The sequence below is a fragment of the Folsomia candida genome, unplaced genomic scaffold (assembly GCF_002217175.1).
Source record: "Folsomia candida strain VU population unplaced genomic scaffold, ASM221717v1 Fcan01_Sc006, whole genome shotgun sequence".
NCBI classification, from domain to species: Eukaryota; Metazoa; Arthropoda; class Collembola; order Entomobryomorpha; family Isotomidae; genus Folsomia; species Folsomia candida.
This window is the reverse complement of record NW_019091198.1, coordinates 7730638-7749074: the sequence shown is the minus strand read 5'-3', so window position 1 is coordinate 7749074 and position 18437 is coordinate 7730638. Positions and strand designations below refer to the sequence as shown.

The 18437-nt window shown below is 39.0% G+C and overlaps 2 protein-coding genes across 2 annotated transcripts in view; one reads left to right on the top strand and one right to left on the bottom strand.

Annotated features, from left to right (window-relative positions):
• LOC110851034 (carbonic anhydrase-related protein 10) overlaps window positions 1-7645 on the bottom strand; it is a 32992-nt gene extending 25347 nt beyond the window's left edge. The window contains exon 1 of the mRNA XM_035853126.1: window positions 5637-7645. Coding sequence (XP_035709019.1) covers window positions 5637-5742 — 106 coding nt within the window. The 5' untranslated portion in view covers window positions 5743-7645. The remainder of the gene's footprint in view (window positions 1-5636) is intronic.
• An 8991-nt stretch (window positions 7646-16636) lies between these two features.
• On the top strand, window positions 16637-18015 carry LOC118435995. The gene is made up of 3 exons (XM_035852624.1): window positions 16637-17360; window positions 17491-17564; window positions 17709-18015. The coding sequence occupies exons 1-3, from the start codon at window positions 17333-17335 to the stop codon at window positions 17973-17975; spliced, it is 369 nt and encodes a 122-aa protein (XP_035708517.1). The 5' UTR covers window positions 16637-17332; the 3' UTR covers window positions 17976-18015.
• Window positions 18016-18437: the final 422 nt, after the last annotated feature.

Below are 18437 nucleotides of genomic sequence, written 5' to 3'. Positions count from 1 at the left end.
AGTTCTTCTCAGTGAGCAAATGCAATCCTCCATTTACGGCATTGTATGCGTGCAATATTGCCCCCTTTGTATATGCAGTTTGCCACAGAACATGCATATTTAGGCATGATTGGAACTGACAAAGTAATGCTCTACACCAATTTCCATTTCCGGGACCACAGCCGCCCACACCCTTGACTGGAAAATTAATGTAGCGAAAGTGGTTACATGGATCTTCTTTTCATTTTGTGGGCGAGGTGCATGCGATGAGCGCAGGCAGATAGGTAATCTGATATTCATGGGACAGGTGAATTTTCCTGAGAAAGTAATAAAGTGCGAGGAGATGGAGGGAAATCCAGTCGCGATGAAGAGTTGATTCTTATATTCCAAGGTCTTCTTATTACGATCATCTCATCATGAGCCCAGCGCTATCCATGATGATAAGCTCTCACACCTTCCTCCTCTCATTGTGTGCGGAAGATGTGAAGAATGTGCTCAGATATTGTTTCAGTTTGGGAACGGTGGGAGACAGGACCATAACTCAAACATCCCAGCCGACTACTTCCTGCTTACCACCACTACTGGAGAGAGCGGCATGGAGGGAGGGTTGGGGGGATGGCGTCATCAACATCAAGGAAGCTGGGTGATGATCACCATCATCATTTTCATACACTGCCTGCCTTCTTTCTCCCAGTCCCACTGCTACCTATTTACTTGGGCAACCGCGGAGAGTGGTCTCTGTATCGTGGCACTTCATCTCTTTACGAAACAAATTGAGTTTGTTTATGTTCCTCTGCATGGGGACTACGGGAGAGAGAAGGAGAGAGATTGTCCTCCACACACACTCACGGCCACCTCGGACCATTTATGGTTACTTTAGCACAGTTTAGTAGCAACGGTGCACATTCCAGAGACGGACAGCGTAGACCTTGGCCAAGGGAACCATTTCAGTCGCAACAATTTGTAACTCACATGACCAAATGGCTTCCCGTCCAATCCATTCTCTAACGGACGCCCGGCTTGTCCGCACAAATGTCGCCTTTTATTTTGTTTCACTTTTATGCCCGTCTTTTCCTCAACTTTTACTGCTGATACTCACTGATCTGTCGTCCTTTTTTCACTACACCCCCATGCATAATACATTCTTTATCCGGCTACATTAAAATTTTGCTCTAAATTCATGGGTCAACCCAGCCAGCAATGGGGCAACCGGTGTGAGGCCTGTCAGGAGGATGCATGTACATACCCTATACACACATATTGCAACATAGATATTGCTAAAATACGACCATGAAACATCATCCATGTACAACTTGCAATACGTACAACGAGAATTTTCCATGTATTTCTTTAATTAAAGCTGTAAAAAATTGCATATGTGGATACCTTCTTCTTAATAAGTCGCGTTTTTAACCATAATTCTGATAACGTTGGCTGCTCATCCGATGGAGAAAGCCAAGCCAACGATGCAAGGCGAGATATATGAGTGTACACTTAGGGCCTCACATTTATGGGTGAAAGTAGACTGAAATTAGAGGTTGGTTGGATGGCTGGCTGGCTTTGTGGTCTCATGCGTTACTATGAAATAATGAATGCAAAAAATGATGCAGACCATTCCAACATGTTCCAAAAAATTATAACGAGGGACATAAAAGAGACACAATTTATAGAGTTTAAGGCGTACTTAAAGTTTCCATAATAATTCATTTTCTTCTTGTTAGATTTACGACCTTCGCCGCTGCACCGACGACAAGAGGAGGAAGACGAAGTGGTGGCGTGGTGAAAGGTGGGGACGACGACTGGGAAACACATATATTGGAAATCCCCTAATCCCTCCGAGCTGCTTAGCCATCAAGAGTATCACTCGCCTTGTTCCAGATTTAATAATAAACCAAGAGGAGAAACGTTCCAGACTTTTTTAGGTCGTTTCTATGAGACATAAAATTATTGGAACATGTACATTCAACCCTCGATGGAGTAATTAAATTCGAAATTTCGTCCTTCTACCGTCAAATCTGACCTCGTTGTAGATAATATTTTCACAGTATTACAGCCCTTGGACGGTTAAATATGTATTAAGAATAGAAAACCACAACTGTTTCGTGCCCATAACAAGCTGCATAAATCCAACGGAAGGCGAGGAAGCAAATCTTGAATGAATTGATTCTTTATCACAGATGAAAACTTGCATCACAATTTCCACATAAATCTTTAGAAATGACAGCTTAAATTTCCATGTTAGTAAAATGCATGGAGACAAAGTGAGTGCACCCAATTAGGCAGTGACGACTGCACCCCTTTCTCTCCTACCAGAGTCAAATGAGATGCTCGACTAGGCATGAAATCTCCAACTAATCTTCAAACACTAACCTTCAGAGGAAACGCGGAAGCGACTCGGAGGCAAGATTTCAACAAGGATTTCAATGCTTTCATTTGGTATCATCCGAATTATGATGACTAATAATACAGCATTTCCTGAACGGAAATAACCCACCTTGAAATTAAAGTGCAATTCTTACAATTAGTTATCAAAACTGCAATTCCAGCAGCGAATTATTACTTATTTATACTGCTCGAGTGGTTAGCATATCATAAACTTTCTCCACTTTATGAACTTTGTAAATGTTTCTTACATTTCTTGAGGAAAAGAGTTAAAATGCTGGACTTGTGCAATATGGGTGCTTCTCTTTCCTTGGAATAATGTGTGCGTGTACAGAAGTAGGGAGAACGATAATAAGACTGCAGAGTCAAACCCGTTCCTTATTATCATGTCCTTTAAAGACAAAACTCATCATCCCCCAAGCAATAATCATCATTAGTCTAATTAAAAATGTAATTATTCCTCTTCTATACCTTTCCTCCCAGTGAAAAGTACCACAATTACAATTAGTCCAACAATTAAGTGTTGGTAATACCGTGTCCGGTTTTATTGCATCGCACTAAAGTTCCTCCAGCCAAATTCTCCGAGGGCTCTAAGTTCATGCTAACCATTCCTATTAAACAAGTTCGCATGCCTCCACTTACACCTCCTGCGTTCCTTTGTAAATCTATTTGGCTTCGAGCTAGCTCCTCCATGATCGTACCCCAATAAAAATTTGAATCGTCTTTCCCCCATAAAAAACTTATTTTCAATTTATCCCCTCCAAGGATAAGCCCAACAAAGAGCGTAGGTTTAATAAATGATAAAGTACGAACAGCTGTAATCCAGCGTGTTAATAAATAACTATGCAACAAAGAGACTTAACCTTCTTCATTTCAAGTTCATAGACGTAATAAAAATACTCCGTCTCATTTCTTGCCCCACGCACGCATTTCAGAATTTTAAATGAGAATTTTTAGCCCAGATGAGTCAAAAACTGTCGGCAACAACCAACCAATTCACAGATCCAGTTTACCCATAAAGAATTCTCCTACACTTCCCATGTCAGAAAAGCCTTTGTTCATACGACGAGACGACAATGCTTCCTCCCACGAACGAACAGTGGTCATGTTATAACCACCGACCGCAAATAATTTCCCAGACAATCACATCGACTTGGGAAACAGTCATGAATTTTTAAATCCACTTTGTCCCTTACTTTCGTAATAGTGACACCGAGAATAATTAGCGAGACGTCTATTTTCAAATGTGTTTATGTAATACACGAACATAAAGAAAACATGGAACGGGGAAGAATTCAATGAGAAACTAAAATGCATATCTCAAATATAACAGAACGATAAAAATGCGTAAGGTTTGTCCACGTCACGTATCGTGTTAAGCACACGAGGGGACCAGAGAAAAAGGTGATTGACTGGTTTGCAGTTTACTTATTCGTATTCAATTAACTTTGACATGAGAGTACGTATATTTGTGCTTATGAGTAAGTACACGCTAATAGCACCCAAATGCTATTTTGCCAACCAACCCCACCTGCTTGCCACCCTTTTCACTGTCATTCTCATTTAGTGAGTAATAATAACATTTCGAATTATTTTTGAACCACTTCTTTCTCGGAACTGCAACGTCGTCGTCCTTTACTCACTTATTTTTCCACTCTGGCGAACAAATGCTGGGTCACATTTGAAACCGGAATGACGGGGTTGCGTGAAGCAAAATAAAAACATTGGCACCTAATAAATCACCGATAAAGGTGGTTTGCTCCATGAATGAATGAAGTGCAAAGCGAGGCTGTGCAATGAGTGGGTGCAGTTCCGGATGTATAAGTGGGTTTCGGCCTGAGCAACAAAGGGAATAAAGGAATCGATCAACCATGAAACCTGATATGCTCGAAACAATATCCGGATTTTAATTTAAATTAGTTGCCAAACATGACTTGTTCACAGGGTGCATTACTTACTACGAGCGAGGATTTATATGTTGTAAGGGAACAATGACTGGAGGGAGAAAACACAATTTAAACCAAGGAGGAAATGTTACTAGTCGTTGTGCAAAATTGCGTAGTGCGTGATTCCTCTCGACTCGTAATAACATACCTAAATCAACTCTGTAATGAAATAAATACGACGTAAAGTAAGTAGTAAAAGGAGCAATTTTTCTTGACGCTTTAATCCTTTCTCTTCCTCCTCCTCTTTTACTTACACGTTTTGATACATCATTAATTTTGATCCAATTTCATTCTGGTAAATAGATTAGGAAACAAATAGATTAAAAACTAGTGCATAAGTATGATGATAATAATACGTAACAGATAATCGAATCATCTTATCGTCAACTTGAGAATAATTTTCCCCTCTTACGTCACTTCATCTCTGCTCTTATTCTTTATAACTTTGAATCCAAAGTTGGAGGAGAAATCAATGTCTGTAAAGTTGTTACGCATCTTATATACTCGAGCTATTTTAATAATTATGTTTCCCTCTTCGCGTCTTAATTACATGTGACGTTTAAATACGAGGTAGACTAGACTTTTGCGCTTAATTCAGCAATAATGCATAACGCTCGCTTCGTCAGATCAGCCCAGCTGAATGCAAACTTTATTTGACGGATGGAAATGAGACGGGGTGCTTCCTCAGACCGTGTACATAGGATACGTATTTAGGAGGGCGGCCGTGTAGCACAATAATTTTGGACTGTGCACCGACAGAACTAATTAGGAGTGATAATGCAACATTATTTATGAGTGGATGTGCAGTATCCTTTCACACTTCCATCCAACAAGCTCGGGATTAATGTCTTCTCCGAGTGTCCAATCCAGAATTGAGTCTGACTTCCAGATAAAGCTGACAAGCCAAGTTGACTGCTTAGTCAGCCTTTAGTCAGTATAAGCTGTATAAGCATTGTTGGTTTTGACAACCGTATGAAAACCGACGCAGCGTGTTCATTAAAGAAAACAAAGAGGATTCTCAAGATTTGTCTGAACTGTGGGTTGTTTCACAAGTGGGGTTGATGAGAATGATAATTCTTGGGTTGTAGAGAAATGCGATGCGATGCTTATGGTTTGTCCATATTTTGTGCTAATAAATAATAATAAAGTGGTATCCTTAGTGGACTAAATATGTAAATTATTTTCGCATTACTACAAGTTTAGGAATGTTTACTTTTCTCTTTTTGAGATAAATATTTGAATAGGTTATCATTTATCGATAAGAGTTTTTTGTTATGCAGGCCTTGTTCCTGTTTCGAAAAGTTTTACGTAACAAATTTATCTTCTTACCTTTATTTGTTTGCAGGAGGAGAAGTAGGAGAAAGTAAGTTTTGACAATGGAGACCCCTCGTCGCATCATCATCACAAAAAACTTATTGCCCTCGCATCGCCCCATTTCACAGGAGAATGTCTTCGAACTAGTTCGTACTTAGGTATCTTTGGCTGTTTTTTAAAAGTTACTTCCGGTGGCGGATGTAATTCATGTTAATGTTTTTCGCAATACGAGTAAATATCTAGTTTCATTAAGTTAAGTACTTAAGTTATGTACTTATTTTAAGTGGGTATTATTAGGGGCGAAATTAAAGGAGATGGTGATTATGAATAACACAAAGTTTTTGGTTTTCTTACTCAGTCAAATAACATTAAAACTATGGGGAGAAATTGATTTCTCTATTTGCGAATGTTTAATTTTTGCAACAATCTGAGCAAAATCTGATTCATGTTATCTTCCCTGGTTGCGTTGCCTATCTAAGAATTTTCGTGATACAGTTTACATTGGCACAGAATCAAATACTTTTATTTCCTGATGATGAGAGGGATGCTTTTATAGCGTAAAGTAGCGAAACAAGTCGATCCACTCTGACTTCTTGAGAAAGGAGGAGAGGAAACAAATGCAGTTTTGTTCCAGGATGACAACAAAACAAAACAGGAGAAACAGCTTAAAATCTCCACCCACCCACAACGGATTTTTCCAAACAAAAGAAGACTTTATCTCAGAAGCTTTATGATTTTATGGTATAGTTTTATACACCAAGGAAGAAGTCGGGTTCATCAGCGAGGGAGGTTAACTTCCAAGTTGTGAGAGGAAGGAAGGGAGCCCACCTTATGTCACTTTATGAGTTTTATTCAATTTTTGAGCCAAATTACTGCTGCACTACCACTCAGGTCGTCGTGTCCTCCACTCCAACAACAACAACCCTTCCTCCTGAGGCGATCTTTTCTCCAACTCCAACAATTTCCGCTCTTTGTTTCATTCAAATTCTATTCTGATCTTTTGTCAATCTTCTTGCATCGTTGGTGCTTCGGACACTCAGCATTACATTGGAATATCCCAGCCAGACCCGACTAACTGGCATCCACCAACCCAAAACTAACGACAGTCTGCTTTATTAGATGAAAGAGTCGGGACGACGACGAAGGGGTAAAAGTGAGACGGATAGTTGGTTGGTTGGTTGGTTGCTAGCCCTTCCTGCTTTCTCTCCTCAATAATGTCCTCTCAATTCGTGGAAAAGAATTTCATTGGAATGAACCTTCTCCTTGTCGTGGGTTGTCAGGATTGACCATAAATGTCGTCCCAGCTACAACTGGGAGTTATTGTTAGGAAACAGTTTCCCTTGTGATGTCAATTTATATTTATGAACTTGTGGGGCAGTCACCGTGCGACTGGTCGTGAGACTTCCATCAGTCAACGAAAAGCTGGCCTCAAAAAGCTTAATAATAAATTAGCCGCCACTGGATTCTTAATTTCGTCTTCTTTCAATTCAGTCTTTGTGAATCAGTAAAACGTGGGCCGGTTGGATGAGAATGACGACGTTTCTTTTTGATTGTTCGCAATAATAAGGATGATTTTTACTGATGATTGAGAGAACTTGCGAAGGCTTCTTCCTATTCTTCCGCTCACTACTACTCCCACACATGGAGTGAACAATCTTGATAATAACTCAATGTTTGGAGTGAGAATGTCTCAATTTTGCAGTTTACAACCCCAGCTTTCACTGGAGGAAAAAGAGGAGGAGAACGTTGGATTGAGGGTGTTTTGTACTAAGCCCTCTGATTTACACGTGTTTTTGGTTAGACCCAAGCTCTGATAACTGGCTTGCACTAATTCTTGCGGAGTTCAGCACCGTCCAAAGAGTGAAAGCAGCTTTCCCTTCTGCACTCCAATTTGTAGGTTTGCAACTGGGGCTGAAAACCCCGAACGAAAAAGTGAGTTTCTCCACCACTACCAGGACCACCACCGCCACTGGAAGGACTTGGTTCTGGCATAGAGAACAACCCTCAACGCACAAGAGCTGCTTCCTTTGTTCCCCCACAACCACCTCGCTCCCTGCCCTGCCAAAGCTCAGACCAAAAGTCGCAACGACACCACCGACAACTTCAATTTACTTTCTCTCCATGCAAAAAACAGGGCTCAAGCGCATTCCATCAGTGATTACCTTTTGCATGCACTTCTTGGCAATTCCCAATTCCCATATAATCTAAAAATCCGGCTCCACCTGTCCCCTTTGTCTCAAGGAAGACTTTGGAATGAAATATACCAGCTAAATCGATATCCAGAGGAGGCTGTTCCACGGCAAGTTATTAGACAACTTTTTTTTCGTTTCACTGACCGAGATTCACACACCACGAGACGCTTATTGCCTTCTTCGTCTGGGTGGCGTGTGGGTATTGCATATTTGGTCGAAGAATATGTATTCTTGGACCACAAACAAAACACGTGCGGAATGGGAGACAAGTCCCATTCCAGGAGTTGGCTTGCTGACCAGGAATATTCTTCCGTCTCCGCGTTTATGCAGGCACGTGAAGATGAAAAAGTTAAATCTCGGCTACAAAACGTACTGTATTAGGTGAACCAATTAACTAATGATAATTAAACAATGGCAAGTATTTAATACAAAAGCAAACGACGGGCACTTAAATAAAGACGTAATTGGACAAGAATGACCTTTATGTACATGATAATACTGCCATAAATGAATGTAATGAAGTAAATGAAGAAAAGGGCTTGTTTAACTGTAAAATTCTGAAAACAACATACTCTAAATTGATTTGTTTGTAATACATGGTACACGCAACGACTGGTTGTTAGCTAAATAAATAAATACATAAAGGACAACCAGTCCTTGTTTTATTTTACTCTTGTTTTGTTCTTGTTCCAGGGAGAACGTACAAACATCCGTATTTTTCTAACCTGGAAAGTTGAGACGACAAAAAAAATGATGGGTTGAAGCATAACATATGTACACGCACAAAATACCTCTAAATTTATCCTTACCTCGTCTTCTTACTTACAAAATATCATTTTAATCAAAAGGAATTTTAAGGTCGTCTCGTCTCCAACGAGGGATCTGATTACATCATAATTTGTGTAAACATTTGGCCAATTGCTGGATGATCCTCATGGTCACAAACACAACTAAATATGAAACAAAGAGACAAAACATGAAGCATAATAACGTTGTTGTATGATGGAATCAAGCTCTGCAATGCAAACAAAAATCCAGTCATGCAAAGCGTAAAGTTGGCTGGCTGGCTGGTTGGAGGGAGAGAAAGTACGATCAGAAGAGAGAGGCGACTCACGAGAGACTGAGTGAAGCTCTGTACAAATTTCGAATGTTGTGTTAGTCGTCGTCGTCGTGTTGCCTGTTCCACTTCCAGGTTGGTCGGAATGTGTGTTTGTGTGTGTGTGGAGGCAGGGGCTAAATTATATTAGCTACATATTTATTTATGTTGCACACAGCACGAGTTCTGCATCAAGCAAGAGCCAACACAAAACTCAAATATGAATTTAATGCTTACCTTTCACTTTCTTCTTCCTTCCTGCCGGCTCTCTCCTTATTACAGATGGATATACGACTCGGATGCCGGAGATTTCCCCCTTTTGTTTGTAGCAGGGTCCCTTTTTGTAGTATGTACATACGAGACCCCACAATCCGATACAATGCAGAGCAACAGAGAAAAATTGTATTATTGTTGAGAGAAAGTGGATTTTATGTGATGTGTAGTAGGGTGAAATTTGTGTGATCTGCAGAATTCGCTAATCACCACGTTGGGGATTAGAAATGACGTTAATGTGTATTTTAATAAAATTGTTTAAGAAATGAGGTGAGGTGACTAGATTTTTGGACTAATTTGGTTTATGCTTTGTTTCTCTGGGGTAATCATAGTTTTGCAGCGTTGCATAAGCAGGATGAAGATTTACTTGTTTTTATTTTGTTGGCAAAAAGTCTGGTAGTTTATCGTGTGGGCGAAAAGATGTTCTGTGGAATACATATGTAATATGTGTATGTAAGTATATATGGATACAGTTAAATGGACACTTTGACACTGCCATGAGTTGCGACTTCATAGCTTAAGTTCACCCCGGTGTGGGTGGTAGACGTATGTATGCACATACGTAGTAACTTGCTCGGATTCTGGAGAAGAGTTGTAAAATCCTGGGTCAGATTCGAATCAATTGATGAGACGACATTGGACTACGTGTCCAGAGTGCAAATCAATGGAAGCGTGTGCTGCCTTTTACGCAGCTAAAAGTCTCTTTGTCTCACAAAGTGACAAGTCATTCGAGTCATGTAAAATTAAAACTTATTGTAACCTTCGAGCTGCTATAAAACCAGAGTTAAATGCTGATATCCACTGAATGCAAAAGGTAATAAAAAATTACGCACGGTGTTGACAACCCTGTCAGTTTACGAAAGTGTAAAATTACGTATGTACATCTTGCTTAGGAAGCCCTAAATAATTCGAGACGCCATTTAGACCGGCTACAAATTGGTCATGTTGCAGTGTACACTGCGGAAATATGGGTGTGATGATTTGTCTCTTTCTATGAAAAGTGTTGCACCGTCGTCCCAATTTGTATCGCTGTCATTATTGCGAAGAAGTGTACAGCCAGGACTGGAGGAGGGCTGAGCAGATATGTAAATAAGTCATGGCGGAGAAAGTAGTAAGTTTGGAAATGAGACTGAATTAGAGTCATGATAGTGAAAATTGCGACACTTGTGGATGTTGGATGTGTGGACGTGTGGAGGGCTGAAGGGATGATTTATGTGGGTGGCAGCCCCGCCACTCTCCGTGAGCAATATGTCATCCCTTGGACTTCTAATTAGCTAAAATAGGACCACGTTCCACACCAAGCAACCAACTCCACCCACATTTTCTCCTCTGCATCCTGATCCGTTTAATTAATTTTCTCATATCTCAATGGGGAAAAGAAATAAATCTATTGGAACTTGTGCCAACTTATTCAATCCCAACACCAGCCTCAGCAGTTCCCCCTCACTCACACTCTTCACCCGGACTCGTCGACCTGATCGGAAGAGAAAGCGTAGCACTTACCATTCATGCCAACATTTTAGCAAATTTTTGACACGGAACCCAAACAATCATCAGTTGGAAACACTGTAAAAGCATTGAGACACTTTGAGATAATCATGTTGATAAGATCAGATGAAATTTAAAAATTCAAATTTAACCCTTTTCATATTGGAAAAAATGTATTTCATAAGTGAAATGTAGACAAAATTATTACACACTTCTCCTTCAATTGTCTACTTACTAAAGTATTACCAAAGTCACCTCAAATCCCTTGCTAGTTATGTATCCATCCTACGAGTTTGTTTAAAGTTGGAATACCAATTTTATTATGAAACGTTAGTAATAATTCAAAATTATGAATTAGTGCCAACTTTCTGACCATTTTTTGTGGACAAGATATGTTTATCCTAAAATAGTTGCAACAACAGCGTCTGAAATTGAGTATAACGCAACGTAAGCATACCGAGAAAAATAAGTGAGACGACGACCACGACGACGATGGCGACGACGACGAATCTTTGTGTTGACTTGGTTCATTCGTGAGTGTGCTCAAGGCTCAGGTGTGTAAGTCAGAAGTAATTCGTTTCTCTTTGTTTTCACTCCAATTTACTGTCTTCAGCTCCATCCTCCCTTCGCAAGCAGTGCCATAGCCTAGCCTAGCCAGACCAGTGCCATGCCATACATGGCCACCCCGCTCCGAAAACTCCCACTTTCGCCCGTTCCAATTGACAATAATTCTTAAACTCTCCAAACGACTCTTTCTTATTTCTTCTTTCCCTCTCTTCTGGTGAACACCTGCACAAACCTGAAATTGCACATGGAAAAATGACTCAATCTCTCGGGTGGATTTTTAGCCCAAAGATTTTTTTATGCTGGGCACCATAAATAAATGTGAAAAGTTGCAATAACGGGAAACCCTCGACGTCGACACTCGTGGAAATATAGAGTTGCAAATTTTTTGTATTACAAAACCAATCATCATTGATCCCGTTGTATGTAGTAAATTTTATAGGCAAAGCAAACCCCATGGAAAAAGTGCAATCGGCGGCGAGAAAAATGTAAATAAGCGGTAGTGTTTGTGGTGAAATTTCAAAGTGGTGTTACTCCTTGCGCGTAAGGAGATTTCAAACAGTTCTTAAATGACACAAAGTTGGAACATAAATGTCGGTCTGAATTCAAAGTTAAGGCAATAAAGGAGATGATATGGGTTTCCTTGGGATGGAGGAGGGTAAACCTAGAGCTTAAGTGTAATGTAACACATTGTACAACTAGACGATCTTGTAACTGCGGACGCACTTCCATTCATTCTGATCCTGATTTGAATTTTCTCAACGACAAAGACTTATCCGTTTCATTTTAAGCCTTTGATGTCTTGTCATCTCAGATTACCTCGGCATAAAATTTGATCAAACTATTGTTCAATTGCACACTTGAGGTCATACAGACATAAAAATGGAATATTATTATCCTTGTTTTTAAATGCAATTTTATTTACAAAAGTGAAATGTGTTTTACAAAAAAAGAAGATGTTTTATTTGACAACTGTTGGTTGTTGGGAGAAAGTTGCGTAAGAAAAGGTATCTAAGATCTTGTTGAAATTAAGGAATTGGACGTTGGGGGAAGTTTTAAGATCCCTTAAGAATGATGATGAACAAAGCAATTCATGGATCAAACTAACTTTTACAAACATTTACTCCTTTTATTTTTACTCCTCGTCTCACACAAGCTCAGATTTGTTAAAAAAAAACTTCAAAAAGTAAAAAAAACTTGTTAACTGTTTTCAGGGGTTTTGTAACAATGTGGATTTTCTGTCTTTATTTTAGTGATACAACTAGTTTTTAAATTTGTTTGAAAGAGATTTGATTCTTCAGAAAAATTTACACGGAAACTTTCCTCATAAAATGTATAGATTATGTATAACTTTGAAAATATTGTACCGCTCGCTCAGTCAGATCTACATCTTCAACTGGCATAATCATCTTCTTATTCCAGGGACACAGTTGCACCTGTTAATGTCATTTTATATTGTGTCATTAGAACAGGAGTGGAGAGAGAGAGAAAGCAAGGTTTTTTGAGAGAATGGGATTCCAACTTTGTACATTATTTTCAAGTCGTGCTCCTCCTCCTCGTCGTCGACACCCTTATTTCTTCATCCTTCTGGTACAATGGCTTCTGGCTTAAAAGAGCTTTCACTCAGAAACAAGTGGAACTAGTGAAGCACACACGAAGCCCACTGCTCGAATTGAATGCTAACATGGCCCAGAAGTGGAGATTGTGTTCAGTTTGTAAGCTTACAAACACTCCTTCCTTCCGGTTTGTTTGAGAATTTATTTCCAAGAAAGTCGTGCTGAATAGTTGAATGCTGAATGCGGAGAGAAGTAGGAGGAGAAGGAGAAGAAGTTAACTTGGTTGTTGGTACAGACAGAGGTAGAAGAAACCTCCATTTAGCCCAATATTAACTACATTAGGAAACTAATACACTATTCATCCCTTAAGTGCAGTCTCATCTTGGGGGAAAGAAGGGCTTTCCATGTCTTCAAAAGCTCAGCACTATATATTCCTCTCTCCCTCCTTCTTCTTCTTGGCGTTTCTTCAGCCCAATAGATTTCCCACTTCATTGGACGCATCGCGTTATGTTGTGTCTACCTCGTAACCCAAATAATATTGCGCTTCTCGTATGTACGACTCCTTTCAATTCAGCCTCACTAAAAGTCATCTCCAGTCGCCGGAAAACTTTTCTTCGCTTTCATCATAAACGGCGTAATATAAGGGAGACGCATTCATTCATTCTCACTTTCCTCGTCTCATTTCTTCACTTGTGGCTGGAGCAGGAGGAAGAACAACAACCTCCTCGTTTTATTTTACTCTCAGGTACCGTGATGATGATCATAATAGCTGTTGAAAAATAAAAGCGACTTCCTTGCTACAATTCCACCAAATTATTACCTCGCTACGCAGGGTAATAAATTATGCTTTAATGTGGTGCATAACTGTTGTGTGATGATTGGAAAATTGCAGCTTTTTAATTGTTTGGGTTGGTTGCAGAGATGATGTTTTGCGGTGACTAATTGTTATTTGTTACGTACGGCCGACTTCACACCCTTCTTCTTTGCTTCCCCGTAAATTGTATTTTAACTTCAAGGCGAGAGAAACCCTGGCAGAAGAAAAAGTTAGTTTCTAACAGTATCAATAAATCAACCTTTCTTTAGTTAAAATTGAATTTTATAAAATACTGGAAAAGTTTCAAACTTGGATTAGGTTTCGGTCCAATTCAATTAAAAATTGATCCAGGAAATTGTTGCCTAACTTTCTTCGATAAATGTGTTTTCACAGAAATTGATTTATTTTGGAACAGGCGGGTCACGACCCCCTTCACGACTTGGGAACAGCTTATGTATGAATGCACTGAGGATCATCTTACCTTCGAATTGTCCGTTCCGTTTGTGATTCTTGTTCCGAATGTCTCGAAAAAAACGCTGAATGAAACACAAAAGCTTGGATAAAGTTGCATATTGCACAGAGACTTTGTCACCGAAACCCAGCAAAGTAGCAACCTTGCACCGAATATCGTCCGTAAGTAGGAGAAACCTTGCTTGGAAGAGTGTTTGTAATGGATGAAATCATAAATATTTCATTCTCACGATTGTTTATTGATGGAATACGAGAGAACTCAACTAAACACGTTCCTCCATCAACTTGAAAAAAACTTTTCTTGTCATGTGAACCATAATAATGAACCAACTGTAGAATTATGCACTACACAAAGGTCTACAATTTGGTCTCCTTCAAAATTGAAAATTGCATATTCACCCCGATACTTACACACCATCGCATTACGAATAATGCTACAAACGTGGAACAACAATTGCAAACTTGATAAGTACACCGGAAAATTGAAAGCAGTTCAGTTGCCGTTCCAAATACAATCCAACTAGCAGATGGAAACACAAAAAGCATTATTGGTTCAGTGGTAATCTGTTATGTTACACGGCTTAGTTTTGCATTAGGCTTGATTCAAATTCAGCTACATGAAGGATTAGTCAGAGCTCTGGTGGGATTTCAAACAGGACTCATGCAGGTGGAACATGATGATGTAGTAAGTACTTAAATTCAGCAAAACAGTCGAGTTTCCAGATACATAAATGTAGCAATTATTATTCGCCCACACCGTCAAATCTACACCCACTTAAATAACTTGCATATTCATGGTTCGTTGATTAGGTAGGTTCAATATTACTGCGCTTTATGCTTAAATGTCAAGGGTTCATGCTTTTAGCACTTTGGAAATAAGATTGATTTTTATTGTTCGTCAATTTGATAGTCTTGTTTGCAGAGGAGAGAATAACAAACTCTGTCGGAGGCACAGGTGAAAGCACGGGTGAAAGTTGCTTAAAGTCTCAAACTGAGTGAAAGAGAGCTTAGTTGAGAGCAAATCATGCGTTTGTATATGCGAACATCTCCACCATTTTCCCCTGTAAAGAAAGAGATACAATCCATTTTCATGGATGAGTGGATTATGTCATACAAACGAATTATAAACCAAAAGGTTTACAGAATTTGCATTTAAATGGGGATCCTTTTCCTTTGAATTCGACGAATTCTACACAATTCGATACCCTTTGTTAGCATCGCTACTACATTTTGCAGAGGGTAAAAGTAAATGCAAGTTTATTGTGCCAGGTTTTGTGCTAACAAGTGAACAAACACGCCCTTTTCGTTAAAAATTAGCCTGTTTAAAATCAGGATTGTTTACTTATTCAATGACATGTGCTCTGGGAATTGTTTCTCTCGTCCTTGGTCGATATAAATGTATTGAATTTCAATTGTTCTAGTTCCTTTTCTGCTAATTTGGATTGATTTTTTAGGTACGAAATCTGCCAATTTTTCTTTTCTACCGCCCACATTTTATGATTGAGCATGTCCAACTTTTTTCTTTGGGGATGTTACTTTCAATACAAGTTCCAGAACAACTGAGGATGACGTTGGTATTGAGAAGTTGCTCCTTTAATCTCCCAGGATCTTTTTATTAGACATGTCAAAATCAATCAACGGCGAGGCTTCATCGTCTCGGAAAAGTGTGGACACTGTGACGTGATGAAGCGATCTCGCGTAGGTACATACATACCAAAAAGTTTGGCATTTCGGTCACAGAAAATTCATTAGAGATTGAACACTCGCCCGTTTGGTTTGTTGAGTTGAAGAGAGAAATCGTCGACCAATTCCCAGTTGCCCTTTATTCAATTTAAAAAATTCCGAGATGGACGGTTCGTGGATGGGATTTCCGTTGTTCCTGGTTTTTTCCTTGCTGCTTCTGCTGATCGAGATGTGCTCTGACCTGACCATAGATCAACGGAATGGTTGGTGAGTGTGAGAAAAAGTAGATTAGTGTTTATTCCTATATTCTGACTTTTATTTTGAATCTGTTGAGACTCAAGGAACAGACAGAGGTGGAAAAGTTACGGACGTTTTTATCCCCAGATGGGATCCTCAGACTTGAACGTGAGACTATTACATACTTATCTTTGCTCTTAGCTTTTAATTCCCTTTCTTTCCCTCCCCCTCGTACTTCTACCTGCCTACGATATCAGGAATCAAGAGCTCAACTCGCAACTCCAAAAAACTTTGTAACTGCAGCCATTCAAAAGCCTTCTGTGTAAACACATTTTTTGCAATAACACTTTTAATGTCTCCAAAAGTTTTTTGTTCTTGCACTCGAGTCAAGAGGTCTTTGTTCGGGCCGACACGCCCAATTTTCTACTAATTCAACAATAACCCAAAGAGCCAGGCATATCAGACTGGTAAAAAAAATCATTGTTAGCTAACTTATCGAACTTGCTATTCTCAAAATGAGGGAGGAACCACGACACGTATTGGGTTTGGACATCCTTTCACATACGACTCACTCTGGCAGGTGAAATATTCATGTATTTATTAATGAATTGATTTTCTTTCATATTTCAGTTTAAAAAAGTTTGAATGGTTGAAGTAAGTGATGGAAATTTTAAAAATTAATATCTAAAGGTATAAATCTACATATGTGACCACCTAATTTGTTCTTATCTGATTTTGATTACTGATTCTTGAAAATTCTCATCTGATACATATGTCTTTAACGCCGTAAATTATTTTATTTCCAAATCTGCTGTGCTACTTCATTTTTTACGGGACTCATTCATGAATATGAGTGAGTCCTGTATCATTGTATACTTTTCTTCTGCATTGTTTTACCGAAAAATTGCATAAATACTTTTCATAAGAAAAATACATGAAAACTTATTGCACTGAAATCTTCCTCTTCAAAAAAAAATAGTTGCAAAAATAGTTTCAGCTTCTGAAACTTGAATTCAGATTCCGAAAAAAACTTTGCTTATTTATATTTGCCCATTTCTATTTCAAGATTTGCAGTGAATTTTTCTATAATTAATTTTGACGAGTATTATATTTGCATGAGATCCAGGTTTAAATGGTTCACACCTGCCAACAGAGCCTTCAGGGCCACCTTCCGCAGAAAAAATTATAGAATTTTAGCAGGAGACAGCATGGAGTCAGTCAAAATTTTGTACTCGTTCAGTGGAATCAACCTCCAGCCTCAGAGAAGAGATCTTTTTCCAGCGAGTTATTATTAAATTGTTCGAAAATCTTAGTTGTTTTCTTAAAAATCGTTGATCATGTCGAAACAGAGCAAGAAATCACCAAGTAAGTCACATATGATTGAAATCGAATGAATTGACAAAGTTTTTTAATTGTAAAATTGCGTACATATAGTTTTTTTAACTTGTCTGTTTACCGTAAAAAGTTAATTATCACATGTTTTTAAATTCAACAGTGGATAACGAAAGCGAAATCAACCAAGACCAAGATTGTGGTGAGTCGTCTGAGGATAAGCAACGCGTTGAGGAGGTGAGTACATTTTATCGGATCTACGATAAGATAAGATCAGTGACGCTGCTTTTACTTATAGAAATGGGACTATTTATTAAGAGGATATTAGTCTCATAATTAGTCATAATTAAGGTGGTAACTTGATTTGTTCTATTTTTCAAGTTGCTCAATGCGTATCGACGGCTAAGGGCGAAATATGCGAAATTGGTTGCCGATCAAGAGCGGCTCCTACAGGACAACAAAAAGCTTAACAAAGAGATTAAAGAGATTCAACTCTCGTTTCACAAGGACATGGACGGTTTTCGAGACCGTATGGAAATACATCGGAACAGAATTACCGAGTTCCACAAGACGTTCAAGCCGCTCGCCGATCGATTAGGTTCGCTTCGTACTGTCCGCGGTGGCTTCGACAGCCTTCAAAACTATTAATTCAAGACTAAATGTAAAAATACAGGTGAATAATAATAAATTGCCCTGTGGTCATTCCTAAAATTCCGTGTGCACCCAGTATAATCATTAGCTCGCAGGATGATACGAGCTACTTATTTATCGCTGCACATTTATTTCGCATATTATTGATGACTTTACACAACGAGACGACAACTACGCGTGGGTTTTATGACCCTAGGAATGATAATTTTCACCTTTTCTTCTTACCATCAATACCAATTATCCATTCGGTTCACCATACATACATATGTCACATACAGTAATGCCATCACTGCACTCGCATTCCAATCAATATTGATAAAATGACGACCAAGAAATGAAGCGTAATATTAATCAAGTAAGTTGAATTATGGCAAACCAGGTAAATAAACTGTGTGCCAATATCTCACACTTCTCACCTTGTGATATATTACGGTAGTCACTGGGCAGTCCTGGGAACAA